The sequence below is a fragment of the Lipophrys pholis genome (genome assembly GCF_963383615.2).
Source record: "Lipophrys pholis genome assembly, chromosome: 17".
Lineage (NCBI taxonomy): Eukaryota > Metazoa > Chordata > Actinopteri > Blenniiformes > Blenniidae > Lipophrys > Lipophrys pholis.
In genome coordinates, this window is record NC_137643.1 from 13,974,968 (window position 1) to 13,990,231 (window position 15,264).

Consider the following 15,264-nt stretch of genomic DNA (forward strand, 5'->3'; position numbering starts at 1 on the left):
ATTAGCGTGCAGGACGCAGGAAACTCACGAGAGACGCGCGGGGACACGACGTGATGTGCGCATGCTCACGTTACTGTCACAATTCCTCTTTTTAAAACTTACACTTGGAAGAAAAAAAATGTTGTTGATGATTTTATTGTAATTATGTGGTTTATTCTGCTGAACGGCCAAACGATTGTAACCTAAATAATATGTTGTGTTATATATTCCTTATTATTTGTTATTAACGTTTTCATTTTATTATATTGGCGATATGGGTTTATGGATTGCTGATTGGTAATATGATCGGCCTACATATAATATATTTGTAAATTGTGCTTGCATAGCACTTGTTTTAAGTAAGATTTCACCAACGTTTTATGTATAAATTCAGTTGTTGTTTTTTTTTTTACCGTGCCATACTTTCCTTAAAATATATCCGGATGCGATGACTCTTTTCATGAAAAATAGAAATATGTCAACCCCAAATAAATAAAAAGAAGCAGCCTTAATTTGACCGCATACCAAAATAATTAAATTGAGTTAAACATAATGTTATTACAGAATCAGATAATGAAGATGTTTTTTTTTTTCTTTCTTTCTTCTAAGAGGTTTTATATGTCTGAAGTGAACGCGTTAAAATCTCAAAAGTCAGTTGAGGGCATATGAACACATGACTTTAGTCCAAAAGTTGAACTTTTGCTGCGTCATGGTGAGACGCCGCCCTCAATTCCAGGTCCGAGCTGCGTGCGCGCACTTTGCGCCACAGCTGCACGCGCCCTGGAAAGCAGAAGGAAAGCGTATGACTTTCAGCAGCGTTGTGTTCGCTTTCAACACAGTTCAACATGTGATTGATGTCATTATGTTAGTGAGTCTTCTGTCGTCACAAGAAAAGCTTAAACTGTGGCAAAGAGTCATCAATTATCTGTGCGCATTTCTCAGTCCACTAACGCAGAAAAATAGAGATTTAAACGGCTGCGGATTAAGTCCAAATATTTTACATGATCAAGCAATACACATATCTGCATCCCAAATCATCAAGACATTCAAGAAATAGCGACAGCATTACTCATAATGTCGGTGACAATTATTAACATGTGGCTCTGGGTCTGCGTGACTACAGATTATAATCCCTAATCAAACAGGTCGATGTCTGGAAATTGGATCAAAATTTCAATTCCTATATCTAGGAATTTTCTTGAGGGCTTCTTGAAAACCCAAACTGGCCCTTTCCTTGTATTATTACCTCATCTTTAACTCAGCTGTAAGTGAAAGTGAAGATACACTAAAGGACACATTTAAAAAGACATGAAACATTAGAGTATGGATCGAGTCCCAGACGTTTTTGATGAGATATTGGTGGACTCCCTAAAAGAAGTTTGTTCTCAAGACGAAACCCTAGGAATCATTTCCAACAGTCAAACTGTCATAATATCTGTCGAAAGCGCAGTAATTTGCCTTCTGGTTTGTTTATGAACTTGTATCCAGAGTAAGTTTACACATCATTCGCATGTGTGGAAAAAAAAAACCGATTTATAAACTACTAAATTCTGTATCGAGCGTCCATTAATGAAATCTTCATTAAAATTGGCTAAATGTGGAATTACTGATATAATGCACGAGATGTGAGTGAAAACTTTGGTCTAAAAGTCGGAAGATCCGCTGATTCATATTTGATTTGAAGAAAACTTGATTGAAGGTCAGTAGACACCCAGTAGAGGGCAGCACCTCATCGCCGCTCATGTTTCTGACTATTTCAATTCAAACCAAAGCTCAATTTGACTTCTTCATTAAAAAAACAACAACTTAAATTCGCATCGTCTTCACAGCACGTGACGAAAAACACATAGATGGAAATGAGGCAAAGTTCACCAGCAAATCAGAGCAAAACGTATTTACATCAATTAATCAGGTCAGTGTTTGTGTCCAGTAATGCATGTCAGATTAGTGCTGGGAGTGTATCATCAAAAAAACCAGCGAATACTTTGATGTTTTTGTGCTTGAGTCTGTAATCATCCTACTAATGGACCAAGTAATTGCTGTAATGACCAGGAAAGGCTGCATGAAGGTGATGTAGTTATAGCACTTTGGCCTTGAGCAAGAATGTCTGTGGTTCAAGTCTGGGTTGTGTTAGCTGACCTTTCTATGTGACGTTCATTTCTTTCTATAAAAAACATGCATTTGGGAGTAATTGTCGACTCCAATGTGTGAACATGAGTGTCTCACAGTGTCTGCGCTGGGATGAACTAATGACCTGCAGTGACCTGCCTGACCCCCTAAGCTGGATAAAGAGACATACAGGATGCAAGGGGTCATCAGGACAATATTTCTCTTAATCTCTCTCAGTGCTTCTCTCAGCTTTGTTTTTCAACTCGGTTAGAAAAAAGAAAGGATCCAGACATCACTGCTTGTAAAATGAAGTAATATGAATGAGCAACATGCCAGAAATGCGCTGTGCAGCCAGCAGTCATTTCTGTTCTCACTTCTCTCCCTCTGCTGTGTTTTTGTGTGAGTATGAAGGGGAGTGTCCTTCTCCTGCCTTCTCATTTGCAGCTCTGGCTTCCAGTCCGGTGGTGGAATGCAGGAACCTTCCCGGGAATGTGGACCGGTCCGTGAATCTTCACTCGCTCTCTCTCTCTCTCTCTCTCTCTCTCTCTCTCTCTCTCTCTCTCTCTCTCTCTCTCTCTGTGTGTGTGTGTGTGTGTGTGTGTGTGTGTGTGTGTGTGTGTGTGTGTGTGTGTGTGTGAGAGAGAGAGAGAGCTTTTGGTGTTTATGCATGAGTCTGAAAATGTGCTTGCAGTGGAAACTTGGTTCAGTGTGTGTTTTGGCTTCACAATGGAACATATGGGAGTGTTCACTGTGCAGCCCTGGAAATACATGAAGACTTTCTTTCCTTTTCAATCTTCAGGCTTAAAAACAAATTCCCTGAAGCACATTATAGTCAGGAGTCGGTCAGCTCTCTCTCTCTCTCTCTCTCTCTCTCTCTCTCTCTCTCTCTCTCTCTCTCTCTCTCTCTCTCTCTCTGATCTGCTCTTTAGTGCCACTCTTTCATTTCCACCCTCCTCTTTAACACCTTCATTTTGCTTTTTTCTTGCCCTCCTTCACTCTTTGTACTGCTCTCCAGGTGTCCCTCTGCTTCCTTTGTGCACTGTAATCATAATCACCAGGAGCCACTCTGCTCTGTCATCCTGAGCAGGGGGGAAGCCAGTGTCTTCGTCAATAAAAGGAAGACTAATCCCACCCATTCATTCAGACCCAGACAGCCACTTCTGTAATGTTAGCTCATAAACCATTTCATATTAAGGCACATGGTGTCAGAAACTGTCAAGCACACATTGTTAGACTTGGACTGGCCATACGCTGACTATGGAAACTTATAGTTAATGCTTTATATACTTGGAGGGTATTTGGGAAATATGTATCATGTGCACTGATACTTGTTGTAAATAACTCAGTATATAATCACACAAAACATAATTAATGCAACTTAATCTTCTTGTTTTGGCAACTTATTTACTGTAGCTCAGGATTGCTAAAGGACAAGCTCTACAGTCAATAGTAAATAATGTTTCTGGATATCTGTAATATAATAAAACAAATGTGCTCTGGAGTAAATGCCAATAGATTTCCATCCATCTTTTATGTCTGCTTAACACATTTAAGTTGAAGCCAATCCCAGCTGACATTGGACTAAAGACCAAGTCCCTCACGAATAAAGACAATCACACACAAATACAGTCCATTCAGAGATATTACTTCATCAAACAAGAATGCACAAACTGAAGGATCAATAAGGAATAAAACCTTGATACAAGTACAAAAGAATCTGCAAACTCCCCACAGAACGGTTGCCAATCCCAAAACTGATCCAGAAATCTACTTTTCGTGATCCAAGATCACATCACCATCACCCAGATGGCTGATTTATATTGGGACAAAACAACAAAGACTATACCTCAATTAACTGACCTCCTGCCACCATTCACACATCCTCACATGATTTTGAGATCTCCTAATTTCCTTATATCGTGTTTTCTCCTATTTGTTTAACAAAGCGACAGTTAGATGGGGATTGAACTCATTTCGTGTCACATTCAGTGACCTCAGCCGCTACATTACAGAGACACATTGAAGCCACATGAGTAACTGGACGTGTAACAAAGCACAAGAGCCTAACAGGCAGAACAGAAAAGCAACAAGCCGTTGTTGTAATCTTAATTTACATCAAGGGGACATGGGTAAAACAGAAATTCCATAAAATGAAGCTCTGCATGGCAGCAGTTACCTCCTGAACCACAGTCAGCCGTTTCAGAGAAATCCAGAAGCCGCATGTGTATTGGATGGTAGTTATTTTAAGATGTTTGTAGAATGGAAATGCAAAATAGAAAAGTTCCCACTTGTGTGATGATTGATTTACTGCTCCACAATCCCTCTCTGGTATTCTTATTTGGTCATTTTATCCTTTCTAGGATACTCATTGAAATATTAAGAAACTGAGAATTTAATTGCTGCTAAATTATATGTCAAGACTTATTGTCATGGAATTAAATGTTAGTAATATGGAATAGGAATCTGTTGGAAAGTGTAAAATTGACATAAATGACAATGTATTTCACAACAGAAATCTTTAACTATGTTAAAAGTCTTTCTAGATGTCTTCAAAAAGCTTTCACAATTAATGTCTTTAACTTTAGTTTACTTAAATAAACTTAGAGGACGTGGCAAAAAATGCAAAAGCCACACCTGGAATAAGAAAAAGTCTCCCTGGCTCCACCAGTCGCCTCCTGAACTACAGTCTATCAACACTCAAGAGTATATTTGAGGAGCTTTTTGAGTTTTCTGACTTGGTTTGAGTTCAAATAATTAAAAAAAACAAAACAGTTTGTTTGAAAAAGAGCATTCCTGAGGTTTATTTGTTTGAAGTAAAAACAATAATTGGCAACATGTTTAGTTTGAGAGTCCTGATGACTAAAAAGTCCACGAGTCAAAGAATGACACATCCATAAAGAAGAAAAATAAATTTCACCCAGAAACCTGAAAAAAACATTTGTGTGAGTAAGGCTGGCGATCTGTCTGCGTATGAGTTCTGGGGAATGAATCCACAACTGCTGGAGAAAAACCTGCAGCAGTAATCTGCATCACATGTTCACTCGTCCATTGGATGACGAAAGTTCATTTAAGGTCAGACTATAAAGATGAAGAAGAGACTGTTCGTACAAACAGCTCAGAGTGCTTCAGGGTGATGGAAACCTTGCCATGTGTTAGAGAGGCGGAAGAAAGTGGGAAGAGAAAGGTATGGGTGTGTGGTGTGGAGATTAAAAGAGCGAGGGAAGGAAGATGAATCTAGACAGTGTTACAAAGTTATAACTCTTGCAGATGTGGCAAAGATGAATTTGTCCTCCTGAAAACGGACCCCATCCTCTATTGAAATCAAATTATTTGCATACCCAGGTTAGTCATGTGTTTACTCTACTCAAGCCTGATTCCAAAAAGAAAAAACAAAGTGTCATTTGTGAAGCATGAGAAGGGTGATGCTGGGTTTCTATATCAGTGCTGCTGTGGTTGGTGGTAGAACGAATATCTGCCAAAGTTTTTCTAATTTCACAGAACTTCCCTGACCGAACAGTTTCCGCCAGAGACACTGAGCTGGCTGCTGACAGCAGGTTGGCCACACTGGAGTCAAAACCTCCACACACACTCCTCTGCCAACTTTATTGCTTTTTCCAAACTCTTGTCAGAAACAACACAAAACAGGAGTGGTGAAGTTGACATACGAGCTTTAATTCTTATGATGTGGTTTTACGAACAGGGCACAGTTTGGTCTTTCTGTCATCAGAAAGAATCCATCAACTCCGTGCCACATGGAAAAGGAACTGATGTAGCCTATTATTTGCTTATTTGTCCTATTTTGCATGGTGCTTGTTTGTACTTCTCGCTCGGTTCTTCATTTGCAGTGAGATGCAGTGAGAACATATCTTGATTAAAGAATCAAAAATAGCTAATTAGGAAATAAAAAGTTACGAAATAAACAAGCGAAGGCATACACCCCCTGTTTTTCCTTTCTTCTTCTCAAGATTCAGTGAAAAACAGCTGCCGCGTCTGCCAAGATCTCCTCGGAGAGCCGTAGAGAGCGGAGCTGCGACCGCCCCGGCCGCTTCCCCCGCAGCCGGTCATGGGACCGGGCCGGGGGCCGGCGGCCAGCTGGACGGAGCCGGTGCGCCAGCTTTGATGTGTGACGCATCAGGGAGACGCTTCAAATACCACGCAGGACGGAAAAAAAAAATATAGGAACACACACGAACTCTCACTTTCTTCCAAAAGGATGAATTTTGCATTTTGTGTATTTTTGAATAAGACAAATGGACTCATTGTTCAAAACACTAAAACAAGTTTATGATCCATCAACTGTGCGTCATTTGTTTTACATATTTGAATTGTCATGGACCAAGGCTTTGTTTGCAGGAGGAGGAGAGTGACACAGGTGCACTTTTCAGTACTTCGACGCGATTTCAATGTACGCAGGCACTAGGACCGCGGCTCCATCTGTATGAGGCGCACAGTGTGCGGCAGTGTGCAGTGCGCACCTCCACCAGGCGCGGGGATTTTGCGCTCAACCTGTCTTGTCTCGTTACTCTTGTCCCAGGTTCAATGCTTCATGGGTACCACCGACGTCTGGCGAGCTTGTGTGGTAGCTATAATGATTTGTCACCTCACTGGGTCTATTTTACTTCCCTTAGTGAAATGCAGTCAAAGCTAAAGAGAAACTCTAGAAAAGTCGAGACAACATTTACTCCTCGATGTGGTTCAGCATGAGGCGATGCAGAGCGAAACCTGTCCGGAGAAGGATGCTCTGTCTTTGGTTGCTGCTCATCAGTTTCGTCCTGGTCACACTGACGCTTTTGGATCTCTTAAACCAGGACCGTGATCTTGGCCAGGGGCAGGGGAACCCCGGCTCCCCCCGGCGACCCCTCCAGCGGATCCAAAGTCCACCGGACCTGGAGGTCATCGTGGAGTCCCGGGACCCTGCCACGGAACTTGGCGTCGATTCAGCTCCAATAGAATCTCTGCAAGAAGACCAGCTTTTGTTTGTGCAGTCGATCCAGGGCACCAGGATCCCACCACAGAAGAAAAGGAGTTACAAATTATTGTTACCAGGAGCAAACAAGGACACCACTGCGTCAGGACCGTCGACGTACGGTGAGATGGGGAGAGCTGTACAACTACAACTGGAGGCTGTGGAGAGGGAGATGGAGCTGGCTGCGTTGCAGAGATACGGATTTAACGAGATGGTCAGTGAGAAGATTTCTCTCCATCGCAAGCTGCCAGACGCGCGTAATCCTGAGTGAGTGTACAGTGGCCCAAACCAGAAAACAAAGCAGATAACACCAAAAGTTACCAGATCCTCATTAATGTCAAGATAGAATGTTTTGTTTTTTTTGTAAAACTTTTCACTATATGTACAATATGATGACCAAACAGGTGTTTCGGAGAGCAATACAGCGAGTCTCTGCCATCTGCCAGTATTGTCATATGTTTCCATGATGAGGCTTGGTCCACTCTGCTGCGCACGGTGCACAGCGTGCTCGACACGGCACCGAGTCAGCATCTGCAGGAGGTCCTGCTGGTGGACGACCTGAGCCAGCATGGTAAGCATCCATCCATCCATCCATCCATCCATCCATCCATCCATCCATCCATCCATCCATCCATCCATCCATCCATCCATCCATCCATGCTGACCCTTGTTTCCCCCTGGTCTTTGCGCTTTTCTCAGGTCACCTGAAGACTGTGCTGGGCGAGTATGTGTCTCACCTGAACGGTGTGCATTTGATCCGCAGCAAGAAGCGCCTGGGTGTTGCAGGGTGCCGCACCCTGGGTGCTGCCAGGGCAGTAGGGGAGGTGCTGGTCTTCGTGGACTCACACTGCGAGTGCCAGAGAGGATGGCTGGAGCCACTGCTGGAGAGAGTTGCCCAGGATAGGTAACTGCACATTCAGAAAGCACATATTCAGGCAATCTTTAAAACAAAACAAAACATTGTTTGTAAAAAAAAAAACCTTTTCATTCATTTTAATTAGGCTAAAACTATCTGCAAGTTTTTGTCACGATCTAAACTGTCTACTCTGTATTGTCAGAGTTTTCCATAGTTCGATAATGAAGAATGATTAACTTCAAGATTGAGGAGAATACAAATGATGAGCTCTGCTCAAATTCTTCTTTCTCTTTTGTGTTCTGCTAATTGACAGAACCACTTGTGAGGAGTGAGAATATGGGGGGTGAGGGTGGTGGTGGGTGGGTGGGTTATCAGTTGTCCTTACACATTAGTAAATCAGTGGGTGCATATGCTGTGTGTGATTTGGCTGCAGTCTTCTGTCTCAGACTGCCTGCAGCGTGGCTCTAATCACACTGGTTAATTAGACTGAACTCTCAGACCGGGAGTCTGCAACCACTCAACTCTCTCAGCCACATGTTTGACCCTTCTCCCATTTCTTGCTCTCTCCGTTCTCCCTAATCTCTGTGTTCTGTTTTCTCAGAGCATCGCATCACACTTTGTATTTTGTAAGCAGACACAAGGCTGCACATTTGCGAACTTGCATGCAACACCCTCGGAGCTTTTAAACTTACAAATGAAACCAAATGCAGATATGAAGTCTTTATTTGTCCTAAACACTGAGCACAGTAGATTATCACCATATGAGCAGTCAGTCAGTCAGTCAGTCAGTCAGTCAGTCAGTCAGTCATGACCAAAGTTTTGTTTATTCATGCCTCATTCACCCAGTATGACTTAGAAACATCATTAAATACAAAGACAAGCTGGAGCAGTAATTTGGAAGTCAACACTATTATTGCAACTTGATGAAAACAACATCAACGACCACGTGATTGTTCAGATTTATTTGTCTTCTCATTCTGTTTAACTTTAGGAAGAATGTTTACATCCATAGCATCGGCCTTCGTGGTTTTCATCATTTTTTATGCCAATAAACTGAGAAAAACATCAGCAGTATGTGATGAATGTGTTGTCTGTGCAGGACCAGAGTGGTGTCCCCCATCATTGATAAGCTAGACTGGCAGACCTTCCAGTACAATGCCACCCAGTGGCCAGTCAAGGGAACGTTTGACTGGAGGCTCGACTTCAACTGGGAATCAAACTCTCAATTGCAAGAAAAGGATCCAGAGATGAATGTCCAACCTGTGCAGTGAGTGAACAGTAACTCCACAGGGGGCCATTGTAACACATTATCATATTCCTGAGTTTGTTCTCAAAAGTATCTCTTCATGCGACAGGAGTCCAGCTTTAGGAGGGGAAGTTTTAGCCATTGACAGACACTTCTTCCAAAGTGTGGGAGCCTATGATCCAGGAATGCTGCTGTGGGGTGCCGAGCAAGTTGAGCTATCGATCAGGGTAAAGTAAAACTTATTTTGAGTCGACCTTAAACCCTAAATCCTCCTTCTTTCACATTGATGGGGGACGTAGTGATCGCAGGCCATCTTAGCTTTTCTAACTCCTGTGATTCAGGTGTCCCAAAGTGATCCATTTGGTTTTTGGCTCAATACTGTTTTACTTAAAACAACAACAACAAAAAACCACAGTGGCCTCTGGGAATGTCTTACGTCATTAATGAATTCATAATGAGAAAACATGAGAAACCAACAGAGAACTAAATGAAAGAAATAAAAACAGTCTTGAGTACTAAAAGTACTGTTACCAATTCATATTGTTACTAGGTGTGGTCTTGCGGGGGCTCAATGGAGGTGGTCCCTTGCTCTCGTGTGGCCCACCTCAACCGCCACCACCTGCCACATCGCTTCCCAGACCAGGACCTGCTGGAGAGGAACAAAGTTCGCATTGCTGACACCTGGATGGATGCTTACAGGAAGATCTTCTACCGGAGAGACACGCTTGCTCATTTCATCAGGCAGGTGTGTGTGTATGTTGTGTGCATGCATGTGAGTGTGCATGCCAATAGATTAGAATGATAGTGTGCAGTTACACAGTGCAAACTTTATTCGCTTGTGCAGTCTGAAAATCCAAACATCACTGAGCGTCTGCGACTGAAGAGGAATCTGGGATGTAGAAACTTCCACTGGTTCCTCACAACAGTGTATCCACAGCTCTACATCCCACAGGACCGGCCTACGCTGTCAGGCGAGGTGGGACGGACTCACTCACTCACTCACTCACTCACTCACTCACTCACTCACTCACTCACTCACTCACTCACTCACTCACTCACACAGAGGACCTCTCTTTGACAGCCTGATGTGTCTCTTGGTAGCTGTACAGTGTCGGTACTAGCAGCTGTGCAGACTACTTCCATGGACCGGAGGGTGGAGCCATGACTACAGCCCCGTGCACTGGGACAGGCAGCCAGGTAAGAGCAGCAATCAATTGTCGAATGATGTCAAAAAGAGAAAGGTGGCGCACTGAAGCGAAGCTAGTCTTTCTTGTTTTTCTAGCACTGTGATCTAAACTCTGATGGGGAAGTACGATGGGGTCCGATGGGTGCTTTGTGCTTGGATATCAAGGGAGACAGGCTGGTCCTCTCGCTATGTCCCACCCACCGACCAACCGCCAGCAGACTCCAGTGGAAGTTTGTGAAGGCAAGGCCGAGAATCAAACTTTCTTCTTGTACTATATCATCTGTGTGCTGTATGTAGGGCATCTGGCTAACTCACTGTGTTTTCTGAAATTCAGCTGAGTGGCCAGCTGGTTCACCAGCAGTCCCAGTTATGTCTGGAGGCTGTCAAAGAAGGAGTTCTCCAGCAGAGCAACACGCGACAGGGCGACATCCACACCAGCACAGGAGGCCTCTTCCTGCGCCAGTGCTCACATCACCCCAGACAGCAATGGCACTTTGAGCAGCTGGTGGTTCCTAAAGGAACCTGAGACATTAAACCAAAAGGGACCAGGAAATATGTGAGATATGAATCATCTCACCGACTGAGCGCTAATGTACAAATCACAGTGGAGTAGAAATATTCTGTATACAAAAATGTGATCAATCTTCTATGCAGTGTGATCCAATAAGCAGTTGCTGGTCGTCAGGTGGGAGCTGATCCCATCCTCCCAAAGAGAACACTGTCCCATTCACACATGTGGGCAATTTATAGTCAACAGTTAACCTTGGCTGCACGCTTTAGGATTGTGCGAAGTAACTGGAGTACCTGGAGACATCCCACATATGTGCAGAGAGAACATGCACACAGAAATTCCCCCCGGCCTGGACTTAAATTCAACTGTGGGATGAGAATAGGAACCACTATTACTATAATGTGCAGCTCTTATACAGAACATACTGTATGTGTACACAGTATAGATTTTTTATTTTGCCTCTCAGTGTTTTTGTTCCTGTTTTAAGGATTGCACATATAAACAAATATAATCATATTTTAGGATTTATAGCTTATTTTGTTTATTAATATATTGTAAGTCAGTTTAGAAAAGTCTTCATGTTCAATTCATTGAAGGTTTTCATTATTTACTTTAATGCACTTTTCAGAAATAGCAGACAGACACATTGAAAGCAGATGAACTCAGTCACTGTTAATCCCCGAATAAATTATTTAACAAATTCTCTAAACTGTGGTCTTAAAATGTTATCCTCTTTTGTGACACGTTTTTATCGCTGAGTTAATGTAAATTGAAAAAAAAAGAACAAAAGAAAGAAGCAATACCAGCTCTGGACAGCAGGGGGAGTCATCAGCCTATACAACTTCTATTGAAGCTGCAACTCATCACTTTGTTACTGCCTCACATGGAAGCTCCTCTCACCCAGACATAAGACGCTCACATATAAACTAGTAACAGTATTGTGAGCTGACATGATTACAATGACAGGAAGCCTGATCTGCACGTGACTGAGCAAACTGGATGCTGTCAACAACAGTCAACCTAAAGGTTAACTTCCAGACAGTGAGGTCGTGTGTACTCACAGTCCAGTAGGTTAGAAGTGAAGATGTTACTTAAGGCATGCAATCCAGGGTTTGGGTAGACACTGGAAGGCATGAATGACCCTGCGCTGCTCCCCAGCAACTCTCTCACTTGCCCCTTGGTCAGTGAGTGCTAATCAAGTGACTATATTCAGTCACACAGTAATGCTCTTCTTTAGTAACAGTGCACTTAGCCCAGTCAAGTACACGGCACCTTTTCAATAGAAATCAGTCATATGGCATGTCTGTAGCTTCGAGGGATTCACCAAACAACCGGTTGTTGGTTAGTCTTCCTCAGTTATGTAACTCAGGGTGAGTGAGTTGTTGTCAAAGAAGATCAACCTCTTGCTGCTGTGAATCTTCTGAAGATGGCCAGAGGTCACAGATCAATTGAGAGTGTAAAAGCAAAGAAATGTTCCTCAGACCTTCAAATACTATATTGTTTGTAATCTAAAAAGTTAGAGAATTTGACCAATAGGTGGATCAGCTGCTGTCTTACTTTCCCAAACTCCAATAGTTGGAGGTGCCAGCCTGTATTTTGCACTTTGTCAGTGTCAACAGTAAAACTCAAATTGCTTCCATTGGCATCTTGCATGTCAGCGTTCACCATCAATGTTCATTCCAGTTTAAACTAACTCTCACCAACAAATAGAAGCAATGATAGGCAGTTTTCGTCTTCTGCTTTCAATCCCAGAAAATGTTTCATCATGATTTTCTTTGACGTTATGGTTAATGGAACTGGGGAAAAAAAAAACAAGAGCTAAAAGCAAAATCCAAATACTTGAGCAATTATCTCATTTTTTTAAAGCTATATTTTATGTTCAAGCCAAGATTTATTTGACTGATAATATTCCTTTTACACTACCTGACAGAGCTGTATTAACTATCATGTCAAACCATAAATCTCCTTTTGAGTGGGACTCTGCCATCTAAAGCAATTCAAACCCATAAATTTTGTATCAGGAGCACGAGGTTAACGGCCAATGATCAGGAGCCCATCGAAGAGCAACGTTCACTGGAGTTCGCATGTTCTTCTTGCGCGGATTTTCATTGAGCACACCTGCTTCCTCCCATGATCCAGAAACATGCATTTGAAGTGAATGTGATCTGGTTTCCTGTCCAGAGTCTATCCCCGCTTCACCCATATTCAGGATGGGATCAGCTCTGAAACAACAAGGATCTGAGAGTGAAGCCTGCATCTGACAGCCCTGATATAAAAATGCTATTTATGAATTCTATCATATAAAAGATTACAAATGTAGTGAAGGTCTATAGAGGAGGCACTACAATAGCTTAAATAATGACATATAGGAATCCATGGAGCTGCAACCAAAAAAATACTTATTGGGTGACAGACTTCAGAAACGAGCGCGTATAGGAGATGTGTGTAGAATATTTCACCATTTAGGAATTGCCACAGTCATGTTTTTGTGTTGTTTAGATTTTCTACGAGTTTTGCAAATTTCAATCTTCCCAAGCTCATTTTACAGCAATTACCTGATGTCTGCTTGAAATGGTCCCGAGACTCACATAATGGATTTGCTCCCTCCGGGCCTGAAGCTGTCCTCCTTCTTTTGATGCTGTCTGCGACCTTCTGTCTGCTGTATCCTCCCTTTTGTTCATACTCTCAGCAGCATCCTCCATTTCTTCTCCACACCGAGGTTAGTGTGATGTGAATACACCAGGATCAAACACTGATGGATGCAAGGCCCGTCACTCCACCTCCTCATTACCCACATGCACATATAGTTGTATTTCCATCAAATCAATCATCAAATATACAGTATCTGGAAATATATATCACAATTAAACTTGACTGGAGCTGTCCTGACATTGATCCTCACCTTAACCCAAGGTATCATCATGTCATATCTTATAATTGAAGAGTTTACATTGTGGGGGCTTGTGTTCTGTCTCCTTAAGGAGAACAGATGCCCACTACGTTGCTGTGTCAACAGATTTATATCCCCACACATGAGCAATAGCTGGACCACATACATGCACACACGTCCCTGAGCCTGAGTGACTCAAATGGATATGTGGCGGAAGAGCTGTTGTCTCTTTATGAAGATCCATGGGGCTATTTCAGCCAGAATGGAGGTTGGCTGTACTTACTGTGCGAGCCTCGAAGAGCCTGGGGTCTTCTTCACTCAGACGCTGTTGTTTCCAGTGATTCGTAATGTGCAATTAGGTCTGTGTGGATGGGCCTCAGGAGCTGTGCTGACACACGGCGAAGATTAACTGCATTAAAATGTGAGAAAACTTGTCTTGCAGCAGCAATTAAGGTCAAAGACAAAAACAGCTTTTAAATGTCTCGTTTAGAAAATTCCCAGTGACACAAACACTTCATACCCCGGTAATTCTGAAGTTTTGTCTGAGTACTACTTCTTCAAATACTTCAAAAGTGTTTATCAGGCTCTAAAATGAACAATTTGCCCCCAGCAGCTGTATACAAGCCGTAGCTCTCATCGGCAGTCACATTCACCAGATATTTAAAAAGAGAACGTGTCCATGAGTCCAGTTTTCAGTCCCATCTCGTCTGTTCTTGATTCTTAAGGTAAAGATTGTCACAAACGGCAAAATCTCAAATGTAGCACTTCTACTTAATATTTTGTTTCATAAAACAAAATATTGTTTATCATCACTTATAATCGTTCATTCAGATCGAGTGATGTTTAAAAGAACTATATTTCTAACAAAATAATGGAATTTCCATTTAAGAGCTGTAGAATCATACACATAGAATATTGAGCAAGTCAGTCATTTGTTAGCGTGAACTTGAATCTATTTTAAAAAATCCAATCACTTTTTCATCTATTTGTTTTGGTTCAGCATGACTTGTGTTACAATATAAGCCCCAAATGATGGGGTTTGATTTTCTTCAGGGTAGGAAGATTTCACAGCAAGTGTGCGTGTTCTCCCTGTGCCAACTTCTGTTTCCTCCTACGATTCAACAGCACGCTCACTCAGTCTATCAGCGACTCCAACCAGCGGTGTGAAACACAAGAGGGCTGACATTGTGAATTTGAAAGAGTAAAAACAAAGACATTAATAACAATAATTTGCAAGAGTGGCAGTCAGGACTGAACGGCAGGTCGTAGTGAAGCTCGTAGATGAAAGATCAGTTTTTGTTCTTGGGAAGTCCCATCTTGTCTGTGATCGATTTTGTGAAAAGTGTTTCTTCTAGAATGTAACCAGACCTAATTGGAACTTTTGGAGTTGTCTGCATTTCGAGGGGAGCATGGTTTTATTCTTACTGATCACGTCTAACTTAGAGTGTAAGTGGTGCCTGAGCTGAAATAAGGTTTTGCCCTCTGCTCTAAATTGTCCACATGTGTTGACACTAGATGCCA

At 42.3% G+C, this 15,264-nt stretch overlaps 1 protein-coding gene across 1 annotated transcript; it reads left to right on the top strand.

Moving 5' to 3' along the window:
* Positions 1–6,533: 6,533 nt before the first annotated feature.
* LOC308123332 (polypeptide N-acetylgalactosaminyltransferase 15-like) lies at positions 6,534–11,559 on the top strand. Its single transcript, XM_080485761.1, has 10 exons — positions 6,534–7,321; positions 7,459–7,625; positions 7,754–7,958; positions 9,010–9,177; positions 9,266–9,383; positions 9,707–9,901; positions 10,001–10,132; positions 10,258–10,353; positions 10,439–10,582; positions 10,677–11,559. The coding sequence occupies exons 1-10, from the start codon at positions 6,777–6,779 to the stop codon at positions 10,866–10,868; spliced, it is 1,962 nt and encodes a 653-aa protein (XP_080341887.1). The 5' UTR covers positions 6,534–6,776; the 3' UTR covers positions 10,869–11,559.
* The last annotated feature ends 3,705 nt before the right edge of the window (positions 11,560–15,264 follow it).